This window comes from Triturus cristatus, chromosome 1_2, assembly GCF_964204655.1.
Source record: "Triturus cristatus chromosome 1_2, aTriCri1.1, whole genome shotgun sequence".
NCBI classification, from domain to species: domain Eukaryota; kingdom Metazoa; phylum Chordata; class Amphibia; order Caudata; family Salamandridae; genus Triturus; species Triturus cristatus.
In genome coordinates this window covers 998,740,055-998,763,469 of record NC_140580.1, presented here as the reverse complement: position 1 = coordinate 998,763,469, position 23,415 = coordinate 998,740,055, and the positions used below count along the sequence as shown (strand labels likewise).

The 23,415-nt window shown below is 45.2% G+C and overlaps 1 protein-coding gene across 1 annotated transcript in view; it reads right to left on the bottom strand.

Annotated features, from left to right (window-relative positions):
• The window catches only part of LOC146868565 (ficolin-2-like), a 426,529-nt gene that overhangs the window by 180,810 nt on the left and 222,304 nt on the right, over positions 1-23,415 (bottom strand). Inside the window, exon 8 of the mRNA XM_085611308.1 lies at positions 4,267-4,396. Within this exon, the coding sequence (XP_085467434.1) occupies positions 4,267-4,396 (130 nt within the window). The remainder of the gene's footprint in view (positions 1-4,266; positions 4,397-23,415) is intronic.

Here is a 23,415-nt window from a genome sequence, read left to right as displayed (position 1 = left end):
GGCAGTGTCACAATCCAAACCGGCAAATCAAGCCCATTGTGGCCTGGGATACCTCTGTGTGATGTGCTTTTATAGCGCAGGCTACCTGGTTATAAATGGAAGGTCGGAAGGCGATACCCCCCCAATTGGTCCTGGACAAATGGAAAGAAACGATCCTACCTGGACTATTCCATCTGTAACTCAGCTTTGCTCCACTGTCTGGCCAGTTTTTGCATTCACTCACGATCTGAAAGTGATCATCGGCCCCAGGTCATAGCCTTCAAAACAAACCCAGTGAAGCATAAATCTGCACCCTCAACCAGCAGGGGAATATACTCCGAAAACCTAAAGCGCCTCAGATGGAGCGAAGACATCAGTCCGAAGATCCCACATGTAAGCATGGAGCTCATAAGAGGTGGAATCGACCAGAAAGCCTCCCCGATAGCGACATGGATGACGCTCTGCTTACATCTGATTAATCTTTTTCCAAAAAAACAGCATTCCCCAAGGAGACCCCTCTCGCGCCAGTTCGCACTTTCATAACAGTCGAATCTACTTAAGAAAGCTAGAAACAATGCCTTACGGCTATTGGTAAAAGCTCCAGGGAACAGTGAATGTTTAAAACAGTATCAAGTAGCTCAAAAGTCATTTAGGCTGGCGATCACTAAAGACAAACGGACACATGATAACCAATTCTGGTGTAAGCTAGTGTGTAAGAGTAAGAGCCGAAATTCACGAAAATTCTGGGCTCTAATCAACCAGTCCAATTCGAGCACATTGAGTTTTGGATCTGCCAACATCCAAGAATCAGATTGGGTTACCTTCCTCACCGACCATTTTAGACCTCCGGAATGTCTAGGTGCTACAGGAGGCAGCCCCGCAAGAGAGAAAGTAACAGAGTATAACAATAAGCAGAGCAATCCTACAGAGCGCTTACACACCGACAATGAGGATCTTCAGATGTCACAAGAAAGGGTCGCCACTGCTGTGTCAAGAGCTAGATCAGATGGAGCTCCGGGCCCAAATGGCCTGCCACAGAATTTGTTTAAATCTGATGTGGCTCTCTGGTCAGGCCCACTGACAAATCTCTTTAATTTTGCTCTGAGAACTGCAACAATCCCAGACTCATGGCGGGGTGCAATAATCCAACCTATTTACAAATCAGGTTCCCGTGCCTCTCCCAATAATTACAGACTCATCGCACTGCTGGACATTGAGGCGAAACATTATGCGGGCCTCCTGTTGGAGGAGTTGAGCCTATGGGAAAAGGACCACAAACTGATACCAATTAATCAAACAGGTTTTATTGCCAACTCCGGGACGATGACCAATCTATTAGCACTGTCAACTATCGTCGACAAAGCACTCTCCACATCCAGATCAGTGTTCTGCTGTTTTGTCGACTTTAAAGCAGCGTTTGACAGGGTTCCGAGGGCTGCCTTATGGGAAAAGCTGAGGAAATGGGGGATCCCTGATAAACTTTTAGAGGCAATCATACAACTTCACTCCAGAACTTGGGTCAGGGTGAAGTTGGGGTCCGGCACGCATCTCTCCCGGATAATCTCGACATCAAGAGGCGTGAAGCAGGGATGCGTGCTGGCCCCCATGCGGACTTGTCAACTACACTGGATGATGCTAACAGTCACCCCCCAAAGGTAGGAGGTACGGCATTAAGTAATCTTTTATATGCCGACGACCTGGTTCTCTTTAGCCTCACTAGGGTCGGGCTGCAAAGGCTCCTCGATAAACTGTACACCTATACGACCATGAAGCAACTAGAGGTTAAGTTAAAGCAAACACAAGTTGTCCCATTTGGTCGGAAATGGCACACTGTTGGAGGATGGTCATATAACAACATAAGCCTTGCCGTAGGGCACTCGTACAAGTACCTAGGTGTCCATTTGTACTCCAGGGGTAATCTTATTAAACATCGTAACGAGATCGCAGTCAAAGCTATGACCCTTGCGGTGTCATTAGCTAAGCTCTCGAAAAAAATCTCCGGCCCAACTCTCTTACCACTCTTAGAAGTTCTGAGAGCAAAAATTGGCCCTACTTTATCATACGGCATGGAGATATTCAGGGGCAAGCTGAATACTGCCTTAAATCAACAAACAACCAAAATCTATAAAAAGGTACTCCATTTGCCAAACTCCGCATCCGCAGCCCAGGTAAGATTAGAGCTAGGGATACTGAATTATGATGTTTCTAACATCGGTACATATTTAAACCTCTGTCATAAATTGAGGCAAGCGGACTTAGGTACATTAGAATCCTTAGTCTGGTTAGAAATCACCCAGAAAAACCCTGGAGGTACGTTTGGTTGTCTTTTCAAGGACCATATCCATCAAATGTCGGTGAGTGAGCTATGGGCCCTCAACCCCAGTCGGGCAGCATTTAAAACTGGCATCAAATAATGTGTGAGAATGAGTTCTCTCATAATGGATAAGGCACTCCTTACCAAACGTAGTCATGCTTGGGCCCTTGTAAATTCATACAGACGGCTAGCCCCTGCCACTTATCTGTCTTGCACATATTCATTGTATCTAAAACGTAGTTTTATGGCAATCAGAATGGGTGACTGGCTTTTCTTGCAAGATTTGCCCCCCTGGCGACGCACGTCGGAAAATGTAATCTGTAGAGGGTGTGGCAAGACAGCCGAAACTCTGCTACATGTGGTTTGTCTTTGCCCAGCCTTTAATTCTCAACGCAGGTGCAAACTCAAAGTAGAGTGGAATAGGCTGGGTGTTCGGACATGTAGGCAAGCCATTATCGTGGCCCTGAACCCCGAAAATACAGATTTAAACCTGGGTTTAATAACTTTTATTCAGCAACCATATTGTAATTTTATGCAAAAGAGGCCTTGCTAAAAAAAATTTAGGGAAGATGAAATAAAATGATTATCATGCTCTGCAATCTGATAGGCTAACACATCAAATTGTATTCCAAAGAACACTGCCTTGCCTTTAATATGTATGTTGCATTTTTAAAGTCAGCGTAACAAAAAATGTCTGAACAGTTTTGTACATTACTTTTTAAACGTCTGCTATTATCCAAATGTCATTGAATCAGGTGGTTCAGGATGTAGAAGATCTCTACTTTTATTATGGTTATTGAACTGCTGCTTGCTTTTTTGTATTTTAAAACAGTTGGTTTTTAATGTGATATTTGTAATTTCGTTTAAAGATATCTGTGTTATATCTAAATAAAGATTATTATTATTATTATTACATTGAACTTCTTAGAGTGTAGACTGTCATCTGCAAGTTGTGGAGGCTGGGTCATTCTTCTTTTTGTCTAATCCTTCACAGTGGTGGATGTGACCACATAGGTTGGCTTAATAGATCATGTTTAAGTGAAGGGGGCAGGTCATGAGACCCTCAGCTTAAACCCCACAAATGTGATCAATAGGTTCTTGTTTTCAGTTGCAGTTATAAGTCAGTGTCTTCAAGTTCTAAGTTCCTTGTGGTTGCAGGATCCTCTCTGTGAGGTAAGGGAGACATGTTTGTAACGTTTCTCCAGGATTCATAAACGGGGTCTCGTAAAGTTCTTCTGAAGTGACACTTAGTCCCAGTGAAACCTGCTACCAGTCATTTAGACCAAGAAAGGAAAAAGGAAAATTCCAAGAGTGGGCCACCTTGATAAATGAGAAGAAATCCCAACCCTTTTTTTACCCCTTCCCCTTGGTGGGGTCTGCTCCAAACTACTAGAGCATCAGTCCTGAAGATAACCTACAGGAGACAGGGCTTGAAGCCCATACAATAATGAGTAATAAAGTGGCAAAGGAACAGTATTCCAAGGAAGAAACCTTTTCAGGTTCAGACCAACCTGAACAAGCGTGAAGCAGGAGGCCTGGAACCTACATATGAACTAAGATTAAACAACCCACACAGAGGGTAGAATCCCCATCACTGCAATCATCATACCTAATAAGCGTGAAGTTATTAGACACAACCACCATGTACTAGAGGTCAACGTTTAGGTGGCTCAGGGAAGATCACCACTCTAGCAAGCTTTCTTGGCCAAAAGATCCATACAGAAGAAAAGCAGTTTGTATGTGGAGTGAAAGACAACACTAAGAATCCTAATGATTCGATGCCTTCTCAGGCATCCCTAAGTAGCCAGGGAAATAACTGAAATACATAGGCATTTCTTGATTTTGATTTTACTTGGTGAGATGTGGCTCCAGGATCTTTTAGTTGCACTTTAGGTGGTGTGGCTATTCTGCTCTCTCTTGCCATACATATTGAGAGTGAAATGAGTGGTAGAATATCAGCCCTTCATACATACCGGTAGATGTCAACCAATGGAGATTGTCGTTTCCAAGCCAAAACTCCGTCATCTGGCTCCCAAACCCCCTCTTGTATGAGTTCCAATCACGGAAGAAATCCACTGAGCCATCCCATCGTCTCTGGAACACCTGCACAGAAATAAGGCAAGAGTATTCACTCATTCAGTCTCTGTTTATTATGACACAAAACTGTTTCTAGCTGTACTATTGCAATGCCCTTTATAAGGGTCTCACAATTGCCCTAGGAAGATGGCTTCAAACAATTCAAAATAAGGCAGCAAGATTGACCTTAGGAGTTCCAACATTTAGTTCGGCTTTACCTACTCTGGAAAGTCTCATTTGGCTTTCCATTAGGAAAATAATACTTTGACTCATAACATTGTTTTCAGTCTGGGACCTGAAATGCCTGACTTGATATGTTCCTAGGCACAGCTTTAGGTAGGCTTGTGAGGTACACCTGATTGTTCCCTGTTTTAGGAAAGCTCGAATAGGTGAAAGGACTTTATCCATTTTGGTCCCAGCCTTATAGAATTATCTTTAATTGGATTTGAAACTGTTAACCTTCTCAGATCTTTCAGGAAAGAAAACCTAAAACTTATCTTTATCTGCAATAAGAGTTATTGGTCCATATTTCCATCTTAGTTGTGATGTTTTCTTCCTGGTTGTATTCCCCATAGCGCTATAAAACCTGTTGAGTGAGCTGTCACACTCAATAAAAAGAAAATAACATGACATCCTTTCTACCGAAATTATCCAGAAGGAAAGGTTGCAAACTCATTGGTGTCAGCTCAATTAGGACAATATCATCTTCATACATTAGTAAATATATGGTGTAATCACCCAACTTAGCGGATAACTCTGGCCTTTTGTAATTTAGAAGGGAAGACTTGCCATGTACAGGGAAAATAATACAGGGGCAATGTTAGACCTGGCATTTTTTGGTGTGACTACCCCTGACTTTTTGCCTCTACCTCCACTATTTTTTTGGATGACTTAGATGCTTTGGACACTTTGCCATGGCTAAACAGTGTCAAAAGTGTAAGTGTTTCCTGTATAAAGTAATTGTAATTGGTTGTCCATGATTGGTATGTTTGCCTTGCTAGTAAAGTCCCCAGTAAAGGGCACTATGTGTGCCAGGGCTGGTAATGCAAATGCTACTAGTGGGGCTGCAGCACTATTTGTGCCACCCACACAAGTAGCCTTTAAAAGGGAACTCAGGCCTGCCATTGCCGGGTCTGCACGCAGTTTTTGAAACTGCCATGTTGTTCTGTCAAGTGCACTCACCTGTTAGACCTTACCCTTCCCTTTCTGTGCACCTAAGACACCCCTATGGTAACTATGGTAGGTATAGGGTCCCCCCTGGACAGAGTGTAGTGCATGTGAAAGGTAGGACATGTACTAAGGCGTGTCATATCCTGACAGTGAAATAATCTTTATTTCGTCTTCACTGTTGAAAGGCATCTTGCCCATAGGACAGAATGGGAGGGCTGTGTAATATGTTTTCCAGCCTGTCCTCCCAAAGGCTTAAGATGGAAAGGAGAAGCTTAGTATGCCTGAACTCCCAATGTAATAATACATCTTTTTATGTAGGTGGTTTTTGCAATGAGTGTTCAGAAGCCACTCTTTTAAAAGGAATATATGACGTTTTCCCGCAAGTAATTTCCCGCATACCATCACCCCACATTTTTCACAACGCAAGAGCACTTACAACGCAATACAATCACCCCACAAATTTTGACTCCGCATATGTCTTTACCACGCTTGCCATTACAACGCAAAGGCATGTGTGGTGAAGGCATAAACTGTGTATATATATCGGCGTTTTACTCCATCTTCAAATGACTGCCCTCAAACAAACGGAGCACGGACCACAACGTTGTGCAGCAAAATCAATGTTTTATTGCTCGAAGACCTCTACAGCCATGACGCGTTTCAGCCCGTTACGGGCCTTGATCACATGACAATATATATATATATATATATATATATATATATATATATATATATATATATGTCTATATATATATATTTTAAATATGTTATATATATATATATATATATATATATATACACTGACGAAGGCGTACCGCTGAAACGCGTTTGTTTACTTAGTTTGTGCCATTAAATTCGAACTAAGGATTTACCCCCCGGGAGTGCTGGTGTTTATTTGTAAGAGCGTGGATATCTATATATATTATCTACTGGCGGTTGCCAGTAGATAGTTATAGTTAGGACCGTGTTTCCATAGGAAATCCGCAACATTCTATTTGGAATAACTTTGGCGCCGGTTGCCGAATCCTCACGAAATTTTCAAAATAGGTGGGGCGCTCTGCTCCGCTCCTACCCTGAAAGTCTCGGGGGGATTCGTCAAGCGGGAGCTGAGAAAAAAGGGGGGTCCCAAAACACGTTTTCCCCATGCAATTTTCCATAGGGACCTTTAGTCCAAGGTACAGCCCGAACGGCTGAACAGAATTACTTGAAATTTGGCAGAGAGGTAGTCCTCAGGTCAGGGATGTGCCTTTTGCAGGTCTGGTGTCAATCTGTTCAGTAGTTCCTGAGAAAATCAAAAGTAAAATCATATATATATGTGGGCGGAGCCTAACCACACATCTCATCCTGAGATCTGATTGGCTGTCAGCACTTCATCCAAGAAGTGTTGGCAGCCATCTTGGGACCAATATACATGATAGCACCTCATTAAAAAGCATTGCAGTTAATAGAAGGTTTTAAGACTTTAGTTACATTATAAATCATTTGTTGATGGTACCATACTCATTTTAGGAATTGTGCTATGTTCTAAGGTGATTTCACCATGTGAAAAAGCCTTCTGCTGGGATATCATGATTGAGAGAAAAATATTTTCTCATGCTTTTCCCACAGAGGTTTGGAAGGTGATCTATAAGCTAAACTGAGAGCTTATTTTCTGTAAATTCACATTATCTTTCTCAGTCATGTGAGAATGAAGTCTGACATTCTCAGTAAAACATGTACATCCAACAAGGGCAGAGACTGTCAGTTGATTCCTTTGTGTTCTACTGCAGCTTCCCAGAGTGTTCTAAAGAACAACTAGAGCGCTAACAGTCCTACTTATGACAAACGTATTGCACACCTGAAGCCATCTTGATTGGAATAAAGTGGTAACTCTTAAAACATTTAATTTAAAAAGTAACAAAATGAAGGGGTTCATTTTGCCATAGAAAGTATGATTAGTGCTGTAGAAAGAAAAATTAGGGCACATTTTGAGTGACTTCTCAAATACTCTTCTATTTCATTAAAAAATTCTGACATGCAGACTGAAACATGCACTTTCAATACCAGCAGCAGTTTTCCCTGGTGAGCAGTAGCTTTACTACAGTGATCTAATGAGCAAAAAGAGTGCTAACATTCTGAATTTATGGCAAATGTGTGACACATCTGAATGCCTTTGGAATCAAAGTAAAAAACTGAAAGTATTTCCTACTGAGGAGACTGCAGTAAATGAGGAAATTAGGAAACTTCATAACAAATAAGTCTGCCAAGATGGCCACCAGAGACAAAAGAGCCCAAATGTAGCCCAAATATCACCCAGATGTAGCCCAAGTATAGCCCAATGACAGAATGTCCCAGAGTGTTCTTAAAAACAACTAGAGCGCTTACTGTCTTCATTATGACAAAAGTATGGCACACCTGAAGCCATCTTGATTGGAATAAACTGGTAACACTTAAAACATTTAATTTAAAAAGGAACACAATGAGGGGGTTCATTTTGCCATAGAAATTATGATTAATGCTGAAGAAAGAAAATGAGGGCACATTTTGAATGACTTCTCAAATCCTCTTCTATTGCATTAAAAAATTCTGACATGCAGACTGAAACATGCACTTTTAATACCAGGAGCAGACTTCCATGGTGAACAGTAGTTTTACTACAGTGATCTAATGAGCAACTAGAGTGCTAACATTCAGAATTTATGGCAAATGTGTGACATATCTGAATACCTTCATGATGGAATCAAAGTAAAAAACTGAAAGCATTTCCTACTGAGGAGACTGCAGTACATGAGGAAATTAGGAAACTTCATAACAAATAAATCTCCCAAGATGGCCACCGGAGACAAAAGAGCCCAAATGTAGCCCAAAATCACCCAGATGTAGCCCAAATATAGCCCAATGACAGAAGTGTGCAAAACACTTATTATTTTGTGTTTTTGCAGTGTTATATAGTGCAGACTTGTCAGGTATTGGAGTGCTTTACATGAGCATTGGTTACATCACACAAGAACAAATTCATTTTGGTTGTAGACATGGGGAGACTAAGTGATTTGACCAGAATCACAGAATGTCGAGCTGAAGCAGAAACTCCAACTTGGTTCCCCAGTTGAAAAGTCTGCAGTTCTGGAAGTAACACCACATCCTCTCCCCTAAGTGCAACATTTAATCAAGTGGTCAACTGGATAAAAAAACATAAAGGTAACAAATAATTTAAAAGTGCTTTCTCGCTATTTGAAAACTCAGAAAATATGTTCTTATTTTAGTCTTTTAGAGCACTAACCATAATTTTGATTCCAATAAGACCCTCTCATATATGTAATTTCTAAAGGAAATGCTCTAGGTATTACAGTTTTGATTACATCAAGATGACGTCAGGCGTTCCACACTTTTGTAATAAATATAGAATGTTAGCAATCTAGTTGTTCATTAGGATACTGTTGAGAGGCAGAGGCCAGGGGCACGGACTCTGAAAATTGAAGGCAGGTAGGAGGGTGCAAAGGCAACAATTTAACCACACTGAGCAGGCAGGAAGGGCCGTGGCAGCACAACAGACTATGGAGGGCAGTGGAAAGGGGGGCAGGGGCAACAAACCAACAATACAGGACTTGCAAGAGAGGCTGTGGCAATGTAATAGACCATTGTGGGCAGAAGGAAGAGGCAATGGTAGTACAACCATACATGACAACAGACCCGATTCAGCCAGGAAACGTCCAATGTTTTTAAGCTCAAATGGGCTTTATTTTATCTGTCTCCTGTCTACAATCTCCTCTTTTTCAATGTAACTCAAAGGGGAAAATCAATACCCTAGTTTTTTTTCAAAATCTCCCTCTTACCAAGTTCAAAATGTTCGCAAGTATGGTACATTTGATCATGGAAGGAAATGGGGTAGGGACATGGACTTGGATAACAGAGGACAGGAGGGACATGGAGAGGTGCACCAAACTGACCCTGCAGGGCAGGCATCAGGGTTTGCAGCATCACAATACACCACACAGGGCATGCGGGATGGGAGTGCAGCACAACAATCCATAGAAAGCAAGAGGGAGGGGACAGGACCATGCACATGGACAACAGAGAACAGAGGGGCAAGGGGCAGGACCATAATGGACAGACAGGAGAGAAAGCTGCAGCATAACAGACCATAAAGGGCAGGAGGGATGGATCAGGGGCATTACAATGGAACAGACAAGCCAGGAGGGAGGGAGTAGGGGTCTGCACATGTAAACAGAGGGCTGGGGGCAAGGGGGCAGGGCAGGAGCAGCAAGATAGCCATAGAGGACAGGCAGGATGGGCACTAGAAGCAAGACACACCATGAAGAGCAACAGTGAGACTGTGATGGCATACACACAGACCATGGAGGGAAGGTGGGAGGGGTTCAGGGGCAGCTAACTGACCACACAGGGAAGGTGGGAGGGGCCATGGCAGCACAGAAGACCATGCATGGCAAGTGGGAGGGTTAGTGGTAGCACAATGGCTATGATGGGCAAGAAGGAGGGTGCAGGGGCATGCACAAAGGACGATGGAGGATAGAAGGGAGGGTCAGGACCTGTGCACAGACAAGAAAGTTCAGGGGAAGGGGCCTCACAACAGACCGCACGGGGCAGGCAGGAGGAGCAGTTGCAGCACAACAGACCAGGGAGGGCAGAAGGGTGTGGCAGTACAATGGACCATGTATGACAGGAAGAAGAGGATAGGGGCATGGCATGTGGACAGGCAGGGTGGAGGTGGCAGGGACAGGTTACAGTCATCTGACAATGCTAGGCAGGTGGGAGGGGAGTGGCAGCTCAACAGAACACTCAGAGTAGATATGAGTGGCAGGTCCATGGAACATGGTGGGCAAAAAGGATGGAGCAGGGGCATACACAAAGACATCGGAGGGCAGGGGGAAGGAGAATAGGGGCAGCAAGCTAAGCACAGAGTTTAAGCAGGAGGTCAATGATGGGGCATAGAATTGGGCAATGGAGGGCAGGAGGAGTGGACTGGTACATCATACTAAATTGAGGGCAGTGGCAGCACATCAGACCATGCATGGCAGGAGGGAGGGGGCTAGTCCATGGATTCACACAACAGAGGATAGGGAGGAGGGGGATGGGGCAGCAAGCTAACTGTTCAGAGAAGGCGGGTATTAGGAACTTTATTGTTTTTAAAACGTGTGTCTGTGCGAACTACTTAAAATATGAACAAGTATGCAGCATAATCTCACTTTTATTCAGGAAGAAGAGGACGTTTGTGACTGTGACTCCGGGCTCACTTGGCAGAAACACCCCCTGACCCTCCACCCCTATCGCAAAATGTAATGCCCGTGAAAAGGGTAGGTGAACACAGTGTTATATAGAACATAGTCCTGAGAGCACGATTGAAAATGAAAACTAGATATAGTGTATGGTATAAACTATGCACCAAAAAGTGTGATATAAGATGAACCGGGCGTGAAATATAATATGCAATACATTGTGCGCAATGACAGATTCATTGGAGAGCGCGAGATAGCACAGGCACTAGCGCGTGCTATGCGATATGCGCCTTGGAGTGTAATATGCACAGGGCAGTGTTGTGTAACCTAACTAGTCTCTAAAGTTGTAATATAAAATATGTGCTGGGGAGTGTAACGTTGCATATGCACTGTGACAAAGATATGGATCCCAGATTGTAATATGTATGGCATAGCACTGTGCGTTATAACATAGGCATCGAGGAAGGCACGTTAGATGGGGCAATATAACCCGTGCGAAGACAAGTGTGGCATGACATATTCACGGGGTGGTGTTACAGTGCACATGGGCTAGAGAGTGTCATAGCATATGCACTAGCTAGTGGAATACAACACAGAGGTGTGTGGCACTCAGCAGGCAATGGTGGGTGTAACACAGCATTGGGCTCTGCCAGGAGCGCGCTGTGACTCTCAAGTGATGTTCGTCCCCTTTCCAGAGAGTAAAATAAAAAGTATTACACATCCGGCAGTGGATGTGTGTTTTATTAACCGTGAGGGGGGTTTCTTGCATAGTTTTGGTCGAATTTTTGTCGAATCCCCTTTGAATGGCTTGGTGTGCATGTGTATTAAATGTGCCCGTCAATAGCTACCCATGTTTGTATAAATAAACAACAAGGGTGTCTACCGGGATTAGGCACGGTAGGGCATCAGACATGTCAGAGCTTCACTAGTGGTGTAAATACATTCCACGTGGATTCATTGTATGCATAGTCGCCTTTTAATGAATATCACGCAAATCGTCATGGTGAGAGGTACGTACGGTTTGTCCAGCATGTCCTAGGTGTGTCTATAAATATATATTTTTTAAAAATAATAAAAAACAATGGCCGGCCCGGGGGATTGGGGTCAAAAAAATATAATTAGGAGACAGGCCCTGGGGGATGGGGTCATCAGGGCCAATAAATTAGAATAAGAAGGGGAACCACACAGCCCCCCTTCTTAAAAACTTAAAATAAATAAAAGACTGGCATCGTGCCGGAGGCCACGCCCCCTCCTTGCAGCACTCTGCAAACGCACCCCCTGGCGAGTTGTAAGTTGGGGAATTAATTCCTCTTCAATACTGAGGGTCCCAGAGTGCCAACTAGCCCAACAGGCATCTCCAGTATGCACCAGGGAGCTGCGCTGCAGACAGGTGTTCTGAGGCCAAGCCCCTTTTTACACCTCTCTGCAACACAGCTCTGTGGCGCTTACTGGAGGTACCTAGTGGTCTAGTTTGACCCTAGGGACCCTTAGGATTCAAGGGGACTTAATCTCTCAACTTAGAACAGCCACAGGGCGCGTTTACACAGTGGTGAAGGGAGGGGACGGGGCCTGAGGTGACGTGTGCAAACACGTACTATGGAACGTTTTAAATTGGGGATATAATTTTCCTTCAATACTGAGGGCCCCTGGGGGCTAACTAGCCCACCAAGTGCTTCCAGTAAGCGCCACTGAGCTGCATTGCAGAGAGGTGGTCCAGGCCGTGCCACTTTTTACACCTCTCTGCAACGCAGCTCTGTGGCACTTACTGGAGGTACCTAGTGGGCTAGTTGGACCCTAGGGACCCTCAGGATTCAAATGAACTTAATCTCCCAACTAAAAATGGACACAGGGCGTGTTTACACAGTGGTGAAGGGAGGGGACGGGGCCTGAGTTAACGTGTGCAAAAATGCCCTGTGGCCTGTTTTAAGAGGTAGTTTTAATCTCCCTGCCCTATTATATACTAGGGGCTTACAGAGGATGTCATGCTAATCACAGGGGGACCCCAACGCATAATGTTCCCTAGTGTATGTAGGTATTTTCACTGTATTCTAAGTGTCTTTTAATTTAGCACTGGCTCTAGGACTGGTTAGTCAGACTCAGTTACCACCAGTATCCGTCTGAAAAAGTTGAGGGTACAGGATGATTTTGCAACAAGGCTTCTTTCTGCTCTTCTTTTTGTTCTTTCTGCACGTTATCCTTCTTCCTGCACTTTTCTTCGTCTTTGAGGACTTCTGTTGCTTCTTTCTGCACTTCTTTTTTTTCTTTCTGTGCATTTTTTCTTCTTTCTTCACATGTCCTATCTCTGTAGGCATAGTTAGAAATTAGCATTTAAAAAACCTTTGAAATTCACAGAAAAAACCATAGGTTTCAGGCACGTTATAGTTAGGAATTAGCATTTAAAAAACCTCAGAAATTCACTGAAAAAACCATAGGTTTCAGGGGTGTTATTGTTAGCTGGACTTTTCACTTGTACAAAACCATTGAAATTCCCCCGTTATAGTTAGTTCAGCCAACTATAACTCGCGCGCCCGCAATGCACTGCTGATGACGTCACATATTACATCACTCATGACATGGTCAGTGACATCACTCATGACATCACTGATGACATCATCCTTGTGATAGAGTGGCAGACCTCCTCTCACCCTAATATAACCTTTTATACACACATTCAAAAATAGAGACTAAACTTTTCAAAACAATGGACATACCAATACCAGTTACAACAACCTCTTCAGTAATTCTAAGATCCACATACACATCCACTCATTCACCAACAGTCCTATACAGTCACTCATACATGTATTCACTCATCATATGTACTCATACACCTATACATCCTGTTACAGAATGCCACTCATCCATAGAGTTACTCACACACATAGTCACTCATGCTAATAAAGAATCAAACATACATTTATTTGCATATACAGTTATACACACACCACCACACTTACTTCTACGGAAACTTACACATACTTAGTCTTTTAAACAATCACTTATAGAAACACATACTTATTCATACAGGAACTCTTTCAATCTCTCACTCTCACATATACTCACTTATATACACCAATAGTCACATATACTAGTTTAAAACATATGCAGTTACTCATAAAGACACTATTGAGACAGTCATTCACTCACTAACACACCCATACACACACTCATCTACCCATACAGTCCTGCACACATGCTGTCTTCAACACATACAAAGAGTGAGTCACTCATTCATGCACCTATGCACTACGTAATACCCCCCACCGAACCATGCAGACACTCAGACTGATACTCAAAAAACCAACTAATAACCTATATAGACACCCATGTAGCTACTCACCAACCCATGCAGCCACTTATACACAAAGTGAGAGACTGATACAGATATTTACATATTTAAACATTACTCACTAAGCCATGTATTCACTATGATACACTTAATCAGTCAGTTACACAATCAATTTTTCAAAAACAAATCATCCATTTAGACACTTATATACCCATTTATTCTTCCATCGACTTTGAGATATACATATATAAAACATATTTAATTTTCAGAAAAACACACATTTCCTGGATGATGTCATCAGTGATGTCATTTGAGATGTCATCAGTGATGTCATGAGTGATGTCACTGACCATGTCATGAGTGATGTAATATGTGACGTCATCAGCAGTGCATTGCGGGCGCGCGAGTTATAGTTAGCTGAACTAACTATAACGGGGGAATTTCAATGGTTTTGTACAAGTGAAAAGTCCAGCTACCTATAACACCCCTGAAACCTATGGTTTTTTCAGCGAATATATATAAATGTATATATTTTTAAAGAAACTAAAACCCATAAAAGTCCTTTTTTATCCCAATAACTAAATACCCCTAACATTGTTAAATTACCAATACCACCCCAATACTCATTCCCACTTATATCTTAAATTACCCTTGGCACCCCAAAACCAACCTGAACCCTAAATACCCCTACACCACAAAACCCAAACCCACCCTCAACCCTTAAAATAACCCAGCACCCCAAACCTAAACCCACCCTGAACCCTAAAAATCCCCCAGCACCCCAAAACCCAAGCACACCCTGAATAATAAAAATACCCCGCACCCCAAAACCTGAACCCACCCTGAACCCTAAAAATACACAGTGCACCCCAAACCTAAACCCACCCTGAACCCTAAAAATACCCCCTTCACCCCAAAACCCAAACCCACCCTGAACCTTAAAAATACCCCAGCACACCAAAACCCAAACATGGCCTTAACCCTAAAATTACCCCTGACCCCTAAAAATACCCCGTTCACCCCAAAACCCAAATCCCTGAACCCTAAAAATTCCTCTGCACCACAAAACCTAAACCCACCCTGAACACTAAAAATACCCCAGCACCCCAAAACCTAAACCCACCCAGGACCCTAAAAATTCCCCACAACCCAAAACCCTAACCCACCCTGAACCCTAAAAGTACCCCAGCACCCCAAACCCCAAACATGCCCTTCACCCTAAAATTACCCCTGACCCCTAAAAATACCCCTGCACCCCAAAACCTAAACCCACCCTGAACTCTAAAAATACCCTGTGCACCCCCAAACCTAAACCTACCCTGAACCCTAAAAATACCCCCTTCACCCCAAAACCACCCTCAACCTTAAAAATACCCCAGCACCCCAAAACCCAAACATGCCCTTAACCCTAAAATTACCCCTGACCATAAAAATAGCCCTGCACCCCGAAACCTAAACCCACCCTGAACCCTAAAAATTCCACAGCACCCCAAAACCTAAACCCATCCTGAACCCTAAAAATACCCTGGGCACCCCAAAACCCAAACATTCCCTTAAACCTAAAATTACCCCTGAACCCCTAAACATATACCCCAAAACCTAAACCCATTCTGAACCCTAAAAAATACCCCAGACACCCCAAAACCCAAACCCACCCTGAACCCTATAAATACCCCAGCACCCCAAAACCTAAACCCACCCTGAACCCTAAAATTACCCCTGAAACCCAAAACATATACCCCTACACTCCAAAACCCAAACCCTATACTTACCTTATACTTACATATAAAAAACATTTGCTTTTACCATTCATGCATTTACAACGAATTTTGTTGTAAAAGCATGCGTGGTAAAAGCATATAAAATGTAATGCCATGCGTTGTAATGGCAATGTGGAGTAATGGTAGATGCGTTGTGACGGTATGTGGGGTGATGGTAGTCGTGGTAAAAGATTTGTTGTAATGGGTGTTTACCTTTTAAAAGTGGCTGTGTTTTTGTGCTCTGACATTTCTGTGTGTCTCTGCCTGGCTGTGTATTGACTGTCTGGATTTGAAAGCGATAGGATCTGGGGAATTTCTTGACCCAGGGGAGGAGGTCAGACAGCAACAGGCTGACCTGCATCTGGAATGTAGAGGGCGGAGAAGCACCTAGAGGTGAAGAGGCCTGGGCTGCTGTTATAAAACAATTGTCCCATCTCCTGCTGAGTGATTGAGAATCCAGACCCCACTAATCAAAGGAAGAGAGGTGTCACTGGCAGGGAGGCACCCAGAACTGGTTTGAGCAGGGGTCCGTGCCCCCTGAAGCACAAAGACTTCAAAGCCATTGAGGGGTATAACTAAGAGAATTGAAGTCCCTGATCTTTGGAGAATGGCTTGATCAATTGTGAACCAGACTGGAGCTACTTCGTGGTCAAGAGGACCTTTGCCAAGGAAGAAACAACTGAAGAGACTGATGGATAGAACGGCTCTTGCTGTGTGATCTGGGGCTGGCCTGCAGTTTGCTGTTTCAACCAAGGAAAGGCTAAAGGGACCATGCTGTGTGCTGTGTCCCCCTGCTTGAAGGACTTTGCGGTGTGCTGTGTCCTCAAGTAACTATCCCCAAGGGCCTGGGGTGAGCTGGCTCCCAGTTCGGAACCACAGGAACACAAAAGTTTCCAAGGAAGACTCTCAGAGATGCTGTGTGCGTGTTTTCTGTCTAGCCTGGGATCTTCGTAAGGCTTGCCCTGTGATCATGGCACCTGGAGTCCTAGTGTGTCTCAGATACGCTGTGTGTGTGTGCTCTGTCTAGCCTGAGACCCTCGAAGGAGTCACCTTGTTATCGTGTGCATCGGATTACAAGTGAGTCTCAACGCTGTTGTGTGCCGCGGCATTGTGCACTGTGAGACCTTCGTGCAGATTTGCCTTGTCATCAGGTGCACCGGAAGCCAAGTGAGTCTCAACGCCGTTGTGTGCAGGTGCGTTGTGCACCGTGAGACCTTTGTGAGAATTTGCCTTGTCATGGGGAGAACCTGAAGCCAAGTGAGTCTCAAAGCTGTTGTGTGCAGGTGCGTGGGGCACTGTGAGACCTTCGTGAGGATTCGTCGTGTTATCGTGTGCACCGGAGTAGTGAGTCTCAGCGACGCTGTGCGTGTGATCTTTGTGCAGTCGAAGACTCATGTTTGGGGTGCCCAGTGATCGTGCACCTGGCGTGAAGGAAGATCCAGCAACGCTGTGTGTGTGTGCTTTGTGGCAGCCTGAGATCTTCGTAAGTGAAGCGGGCCGGACCGGCAGTCACGGGGCAGCTGAGTTGCCGGCCCGAGCTGCCATTGCCATATCGCAAAGCTGCATTGGAGGTCCAGCCGCTGACCACTTGTGCTCTGTGCCACTCATTTTGTTCCCCCCCTTCTGTGCCCCTCTGCCTGTGTGCCCTGTTTTCTGTGCTCTGTGCCCCTCGCTTTCTCCCCCGTGCGCCTCTTTTGCCTTCTGTACCACTTTTTCCCCTCTTGTGCCCCCATTTTGCTTTCTGTTTCCACTGCTCCCTGCCGCTATGCCCCCTGCGGCCCGCCCCCTGCCCACTCGCTGCTCCCGCCTCCCAGCTGCTCCTTCCTCCCACCTCACCATATATGCCGGAAGCTGCGCGGCTGCGCCGCTGGCGCGCCGAAGGCAAGCCAATCTAAGCCCGTCCGAGCCTGGGCCGCGCCCAGCGCCAGAACTCCGGGACCCCGAGTACGCCAGGACACCAGACTCCGCTACGACGCCAGCACCCTCCACGCACTCAACGCCGGCCGAAACCACACCTGCTTCCAGGCCGCCACGAAACGGACCCACGGACCTTTCTCCTGCCGCACCTGCAGCTTCACCTGCAACAGTGCCTCCAAATCTCCAAGGACAGGACCCAACCACCTACGCTGCATACTGCTCAACACCCGCTCTGCATGCAAACACGCCGTCGATATCTGGGATCTGCTCGACACCTCTGCCCCAGACGTAGCCTTCCCGACCGAGACCTGGAATGACTCCTCAGGGCCCGACATCGCCATGGTAATCCTGGACGGCTACAAGATCACCCGGAGGGATCGCGCCAATGGAATTGGAGAAGGAATAGCCATCGTCCACAAGTCCACCCTCAAGGTCGCCATCCACGCAGACGACACCCTTAACACTGCCGAACATCTGCACTTCCGGATCCACACCGACCCCAACACCACCCTCAGAGGAACACTCGTCTACAGACCCCCCGGACCCCGGGCTCAGTTCAGCGACTCCATCGCCGACCTCGCCAGCACCCACGCCCTCGCCTCCACAGACTACATCCTCCTCGGGGACCTGAACTTCCACCTCGAGAACAACACCAACGCCAACTCTGTCACCCTGATAGACAACCTTGCCAACCTCGGCCTCAGACAACTCGTCACCGCACCCACACACGCTGCCGGCCACACGCTGGACCCCGTCTTCTCCACAAGCACCCACATCGCCTTTGACCACACCACCGAACTCCACTGGACCGACCATCGCTGCATTAATTTCAAGTTCAAGAAACCGACCACGCACCACCGCACCCAACAGCTGCCTCGCCGCTGCTGGAGCAAAGTCACCGAAGACCGGCTGATCACCACCCTCGCCCAGAACCCACCCACCGACCCCACAAACCAAGACGCCGCAGCCCGCAACCTCAAACAGCCACACCAGCAAGAGAGCCACCTGGTTCACCAACGAGCTCCAGACCTCCAAACGCGCATGCCTGAAACTGGAAAAGAAATGGCTCCACGAACGCACACCAGACAACCACGCAGCCCACAAGGACGCCACCCGCAGACATCACCACCTCATCAGATTAGCCAAGAGGTCCTCCTTCAAAGACCGCCTGGATAACAATGCACACGACAGCAAAGAACTCTTCAGCATCGTAAAGGAACTCTCCAACCCAAGCGCCAACGCCAACGACATCCCGCCCTCACAAGAACTGTGCGACTCACTAGCCACCTTCTTCCCCCGCAAGATCGCTGACATCCACGACAGCTTCAACACCACGACCACCCTCACTACACCAGACTCCACCTCCCCTGCGAACACCACCAGCACCAACCACCTGACCTCCTGGTCCAACGACGACGAGACACGCAAGGTCATGAACTCCATCTACTCAGGATCCCCGTCAGACCCATGCCCACACCACGTATTCAACAAAGCAGACGCAGTCATCGCACCCCAAATACGGAAGATCATCAACATCTCCTTCGAAACAGCGACATTCCTGGAAAGCTGGAAGCACGCTGAAATCAACGCCCTCCTCAAGAAGCCCAAAGCGGACCCCAAGGACCTCAAGAACTTTCGGCCCATCTCCCTGCTCCCGTTCCCAGCGAAGGTCATTGAGAAAATCGTCAACATACAATTGGCCCGCCACCTCGAAGACAACAACATCTTGGACCCGTCCCAGTCCGGATTCAGACGAAACCACAGCACCAAGACAGACGGCATCGCCGCCACAGACGACATCAGGCGCCAACTAGACAACGGCAAAACAACAGCCCTCATCCTCTTGGACCTATCAGCCACCTTCGACACGGTCTGCCATCGCACCCTAAAGACACGCCTCCAAGAAGCCAGAATCCAAGAGAAGGCCCTCGACTGGACCACGTCCTTCCTCTCCGATAGAACTCAGAGCGTCCGCCTCCCACCCTTCCGATCCAAAGCCACCGACATCATCTGCGGCATCCCCCAGGGCTCATCCCTCAGCCCGACGCTGTTTAACGTCTACATGGCCCCCCTCGCACAAGTGGCCCGCCATCACGACCTCAACATCATCTCCTACGCCGACGACACCCAGCTCATCCTCTCCCTCACAAAGGACCCACACACTGCCAAAACCAACCTCCACAAGGGAATGAAGGCCGTCGCAGACTGGATGAGGAGCAACCATCTGAAGCTGAACTCGGACAAGACGGAGATCCTCATCCTCGGACCCACCCCCTGAGCCTGGGACGACTCCTGTTGGCCGACTACACTGGGAACAGCACCGACACCCACGGACCATGCACGCAACCTAGGATTCATCCACGACTCCTCCCTCTCCATGTCCAAACAGGTCAACACCGTCTCCTCCTCCTGCTACAACACTGTCGTATTACACATTGCATCATTTCTGTATAACAGAGTACCTGATTAGAGTATTACGCATTGCATTATTTCTGCATAACGAACTACCTGATTAGTGTATGATGCATGGTATTTTTAACTGGATAATTAACTGCCTGATTGTCATATGACGCATTGCATTGTTTCTGAACAACGGTCTACCTGATTAGCGTAATGTGCATTACATTTTTCCTGCATAACGAATTACCTGATTAGTGTATATGCAGTGCCCTATTTTTGCAGAACGACATATCTGGTGGTGGTATCATGCATTGCATTATTTGATCTTGCAAAGTGCCTGATTGTTACGTTACGCATGACAGTACTATTACCTTGCAAAAGTATATGATTCTTGCATTACAACTCTATGATATGATTTTAGGAGTACATGAGAATGTTTAGAAGTGCTCATTGATATCGCCAGAACTTACAAGGGCTGGCTGGCCTTACAACCGGCCAGGAGAAATATTACACAACCTCATATGTTGGTTTTATATCGTGTGGTCTTATCGTATGTCTTTTTACATAAAGTTTATACTCGTTTTTACAAAACTTGTGTGGAGTCTGTTTATGGTGTCATCATTGGATTATTGTGAGCGTGGTTGCGAATACTTTACACAAATGACTTGAAGATAAGCCTGGCTGCTCGTGCCAAGCTACCGAGGGGGTGAGCGGGGCTATCTAAAAAGGTGACCTTCCTTTCCCTGACGTTGGAACGCGGGTCCCTACTTGGCCTAAAGTGCCTACCTCAGCCAACCAGAGATCCTGGGTCGAACAGGCTAGTTGCAAACCGTTATGTTTGGTATAATTAGCATGTGCAGCAGAGATTCTGGAATATCGCGTTATTTAAGTGTGTCCCATATAATTTGTTTGTATTGAAAGCTGTTCTAAAATCAATGTAAGAAAAATGAAATGCTACTTTCGTACCTCAGACATACTTTAGTCTCTTCAATTTTAATACATTATCTATGGTTGCAGATTTAGGCCAATGGCCAATTTGTTCAGTGCCAGACTGGGAACCAAAAGCAGTCCTGGCAAAAGTGTTAAAACCAGCCCTGCTCCCTTCCCCATTTCATGTTTCTTATCTCTCTCCTCTTTCTTCTCTCACTTCTGAAGCCCACCTGTGCCTGCTGTAATTACCTGGAGGAGCTGAAGAAAGTAGCAAAGGTGCCAGCAGTGCCCACCTGCCTTAGAAACTGGCATCCAAAGGCTTCAGGCCACCAGAAAAATGCTTGGTGGAGAAACGGGCACTCTGGGCCTCCATTTATTTGCTAGGGATTCAGTGAGATCCTTATGCCCAGACCTATGGTTACCTCATGAGATGTTTGGTAAATATTTGTCATGCAGTGTCCGGGTGTATAATGAGATGTGTAATTAGACAATACTTCTCCAGGGATATCTTTGCTACTTTCTTGTAAATAGTAAATTAAACATTTCCATTCCAAGAAGCAGGAATAATTCTGCAGTGAAAAATAGAAGAGAAAATAGGATGATATTGTTGCCCACTCTTTAGATTCTATTTGAATAACAGTCTAGACAGTGGGAATTTAATGACTCCAAAGGTTTGAAGAGTCTATTTATTGGCAGTTTTATTGCAGGTTTTATAACCTCTTCTAATTTAATTACTTTGGAATGTGTGTGATTTCTATTTACACTATGTTTTGTTTTCTCAGTATACTTTTTAAATATATGAAATCCAGAATTATTCACCTATGCGGACTTTCCTAGTTTTCTTTTTGTAGTCCTATCATTTTTTATACACTAATATGATTCTCTATGTTTTTTCTAAACTACCAATACTGAGCTTCTTTCTCCTGGGACTAGCAACCATGCAGGCGGGTATGCCAGTTGCCTCCCAAAGTGACTTGATTTGCTCTGTTCTAGACTATATTGTAAAGCAAATACAGCATGCCATGAAGAGGGTATCCTTATTTTTGGTACTGCAACAATTTCTAGTAGGTCTGAATATTCCTCTCACGAAGGCCCCTTCAATGGGAGGACTCTGTTTTTCAATGTTCTGCTCTAGTTTCCACTGGTGAACCCAAAATGAGTGTGCATCTTCAGGACCAGGAGGAACTTTGAGAAAGCCTTCATATGCCTTACTACCAGCAAGTCTGCCACAATTTCTTAGGCAATGAAACATGTCAACATCTCCCTACTAAGGTCTTTATATGTGTCTTAGTTTTCAACATGTACAGTGAATGACACATTATTAAACAATTTTTCATCAATGTTTCATCAAGAGTGGCTAGTCCTGAAGTCTCGTCTCATTATTAAGGCCACCTGGCACCTGGCCTGCAAGTATCACCAGATTTGCATTCACTTGCTCCTGGTCCATAGATGACTGCTCTGGGATTTGAAAATTGTGGTCTTTAAGCAAGCCAGTATTCTGTAATTAAAATGTATTTTCGGACTCTTTCTGGTTGGTTGTAGGGCTTGCATTTGAGAGTCCTGCCCGATTAAGATCCATTATCCACTAAACACTTCAGTCCATGTGAGCTGCTGCAGTGCCAACCAACCCTAAGCCACGTCTTTTACTTCTTTTAGAGTTGGGTGTTAAACTTCTACTAGTAGCTGTTCCTCTAAGATGTTGTTGTCGCATTCTCTAATAAACTTGTTATCCCGCTTGTCTGCCAAAGCTGCACTACAACCTGCGCCCTCAGCAGCAAGCAATGCTATGGGAGATACTAATCTACCGCTCACATTAGCAGACAATATGGTCTCTTTGCTTAAACAGCGGAACTCTCAATCACCAGACCCTGGTTCAGTCTCTTAAGTCTCAAAGAATCGTGAGGTCATCAATCCAAACACTGGAGCCCCTGAGGCGAATTTATGTCAACGCAGTAATCTTATCAATCTGGGGCAGACCAAGTACTGAATACGTCACATGGGAATCTGAATCTGGCAAGTCTTTTTTAGACACCATACTGGATTAGATCCAAGATCTAAAACAATCACAAGTACAAGAGATTGCAGCTCTTCATAATAGGTTGTCTAAAATTAAAGAGAGGGTGGCACTGTTCCCAGTGAGGTTACAAGAGGCAGAACCAAGAATATCAGATCTTGAAGATAAAAAGGCATCTCTGAATAAAGGAATGTTGAACATACAGAAAAAATCATGTCATTTTGAGAATAAAGTTGAGGAATTGGAGAGCCATGCAAGGAGTTCCAATCTACGATTTGTGGGTATCCCAGAGGGGAGCACAAATCATAATATGCTCCAATGGACTGAATCTCTGATTAGATCATATGTATTGC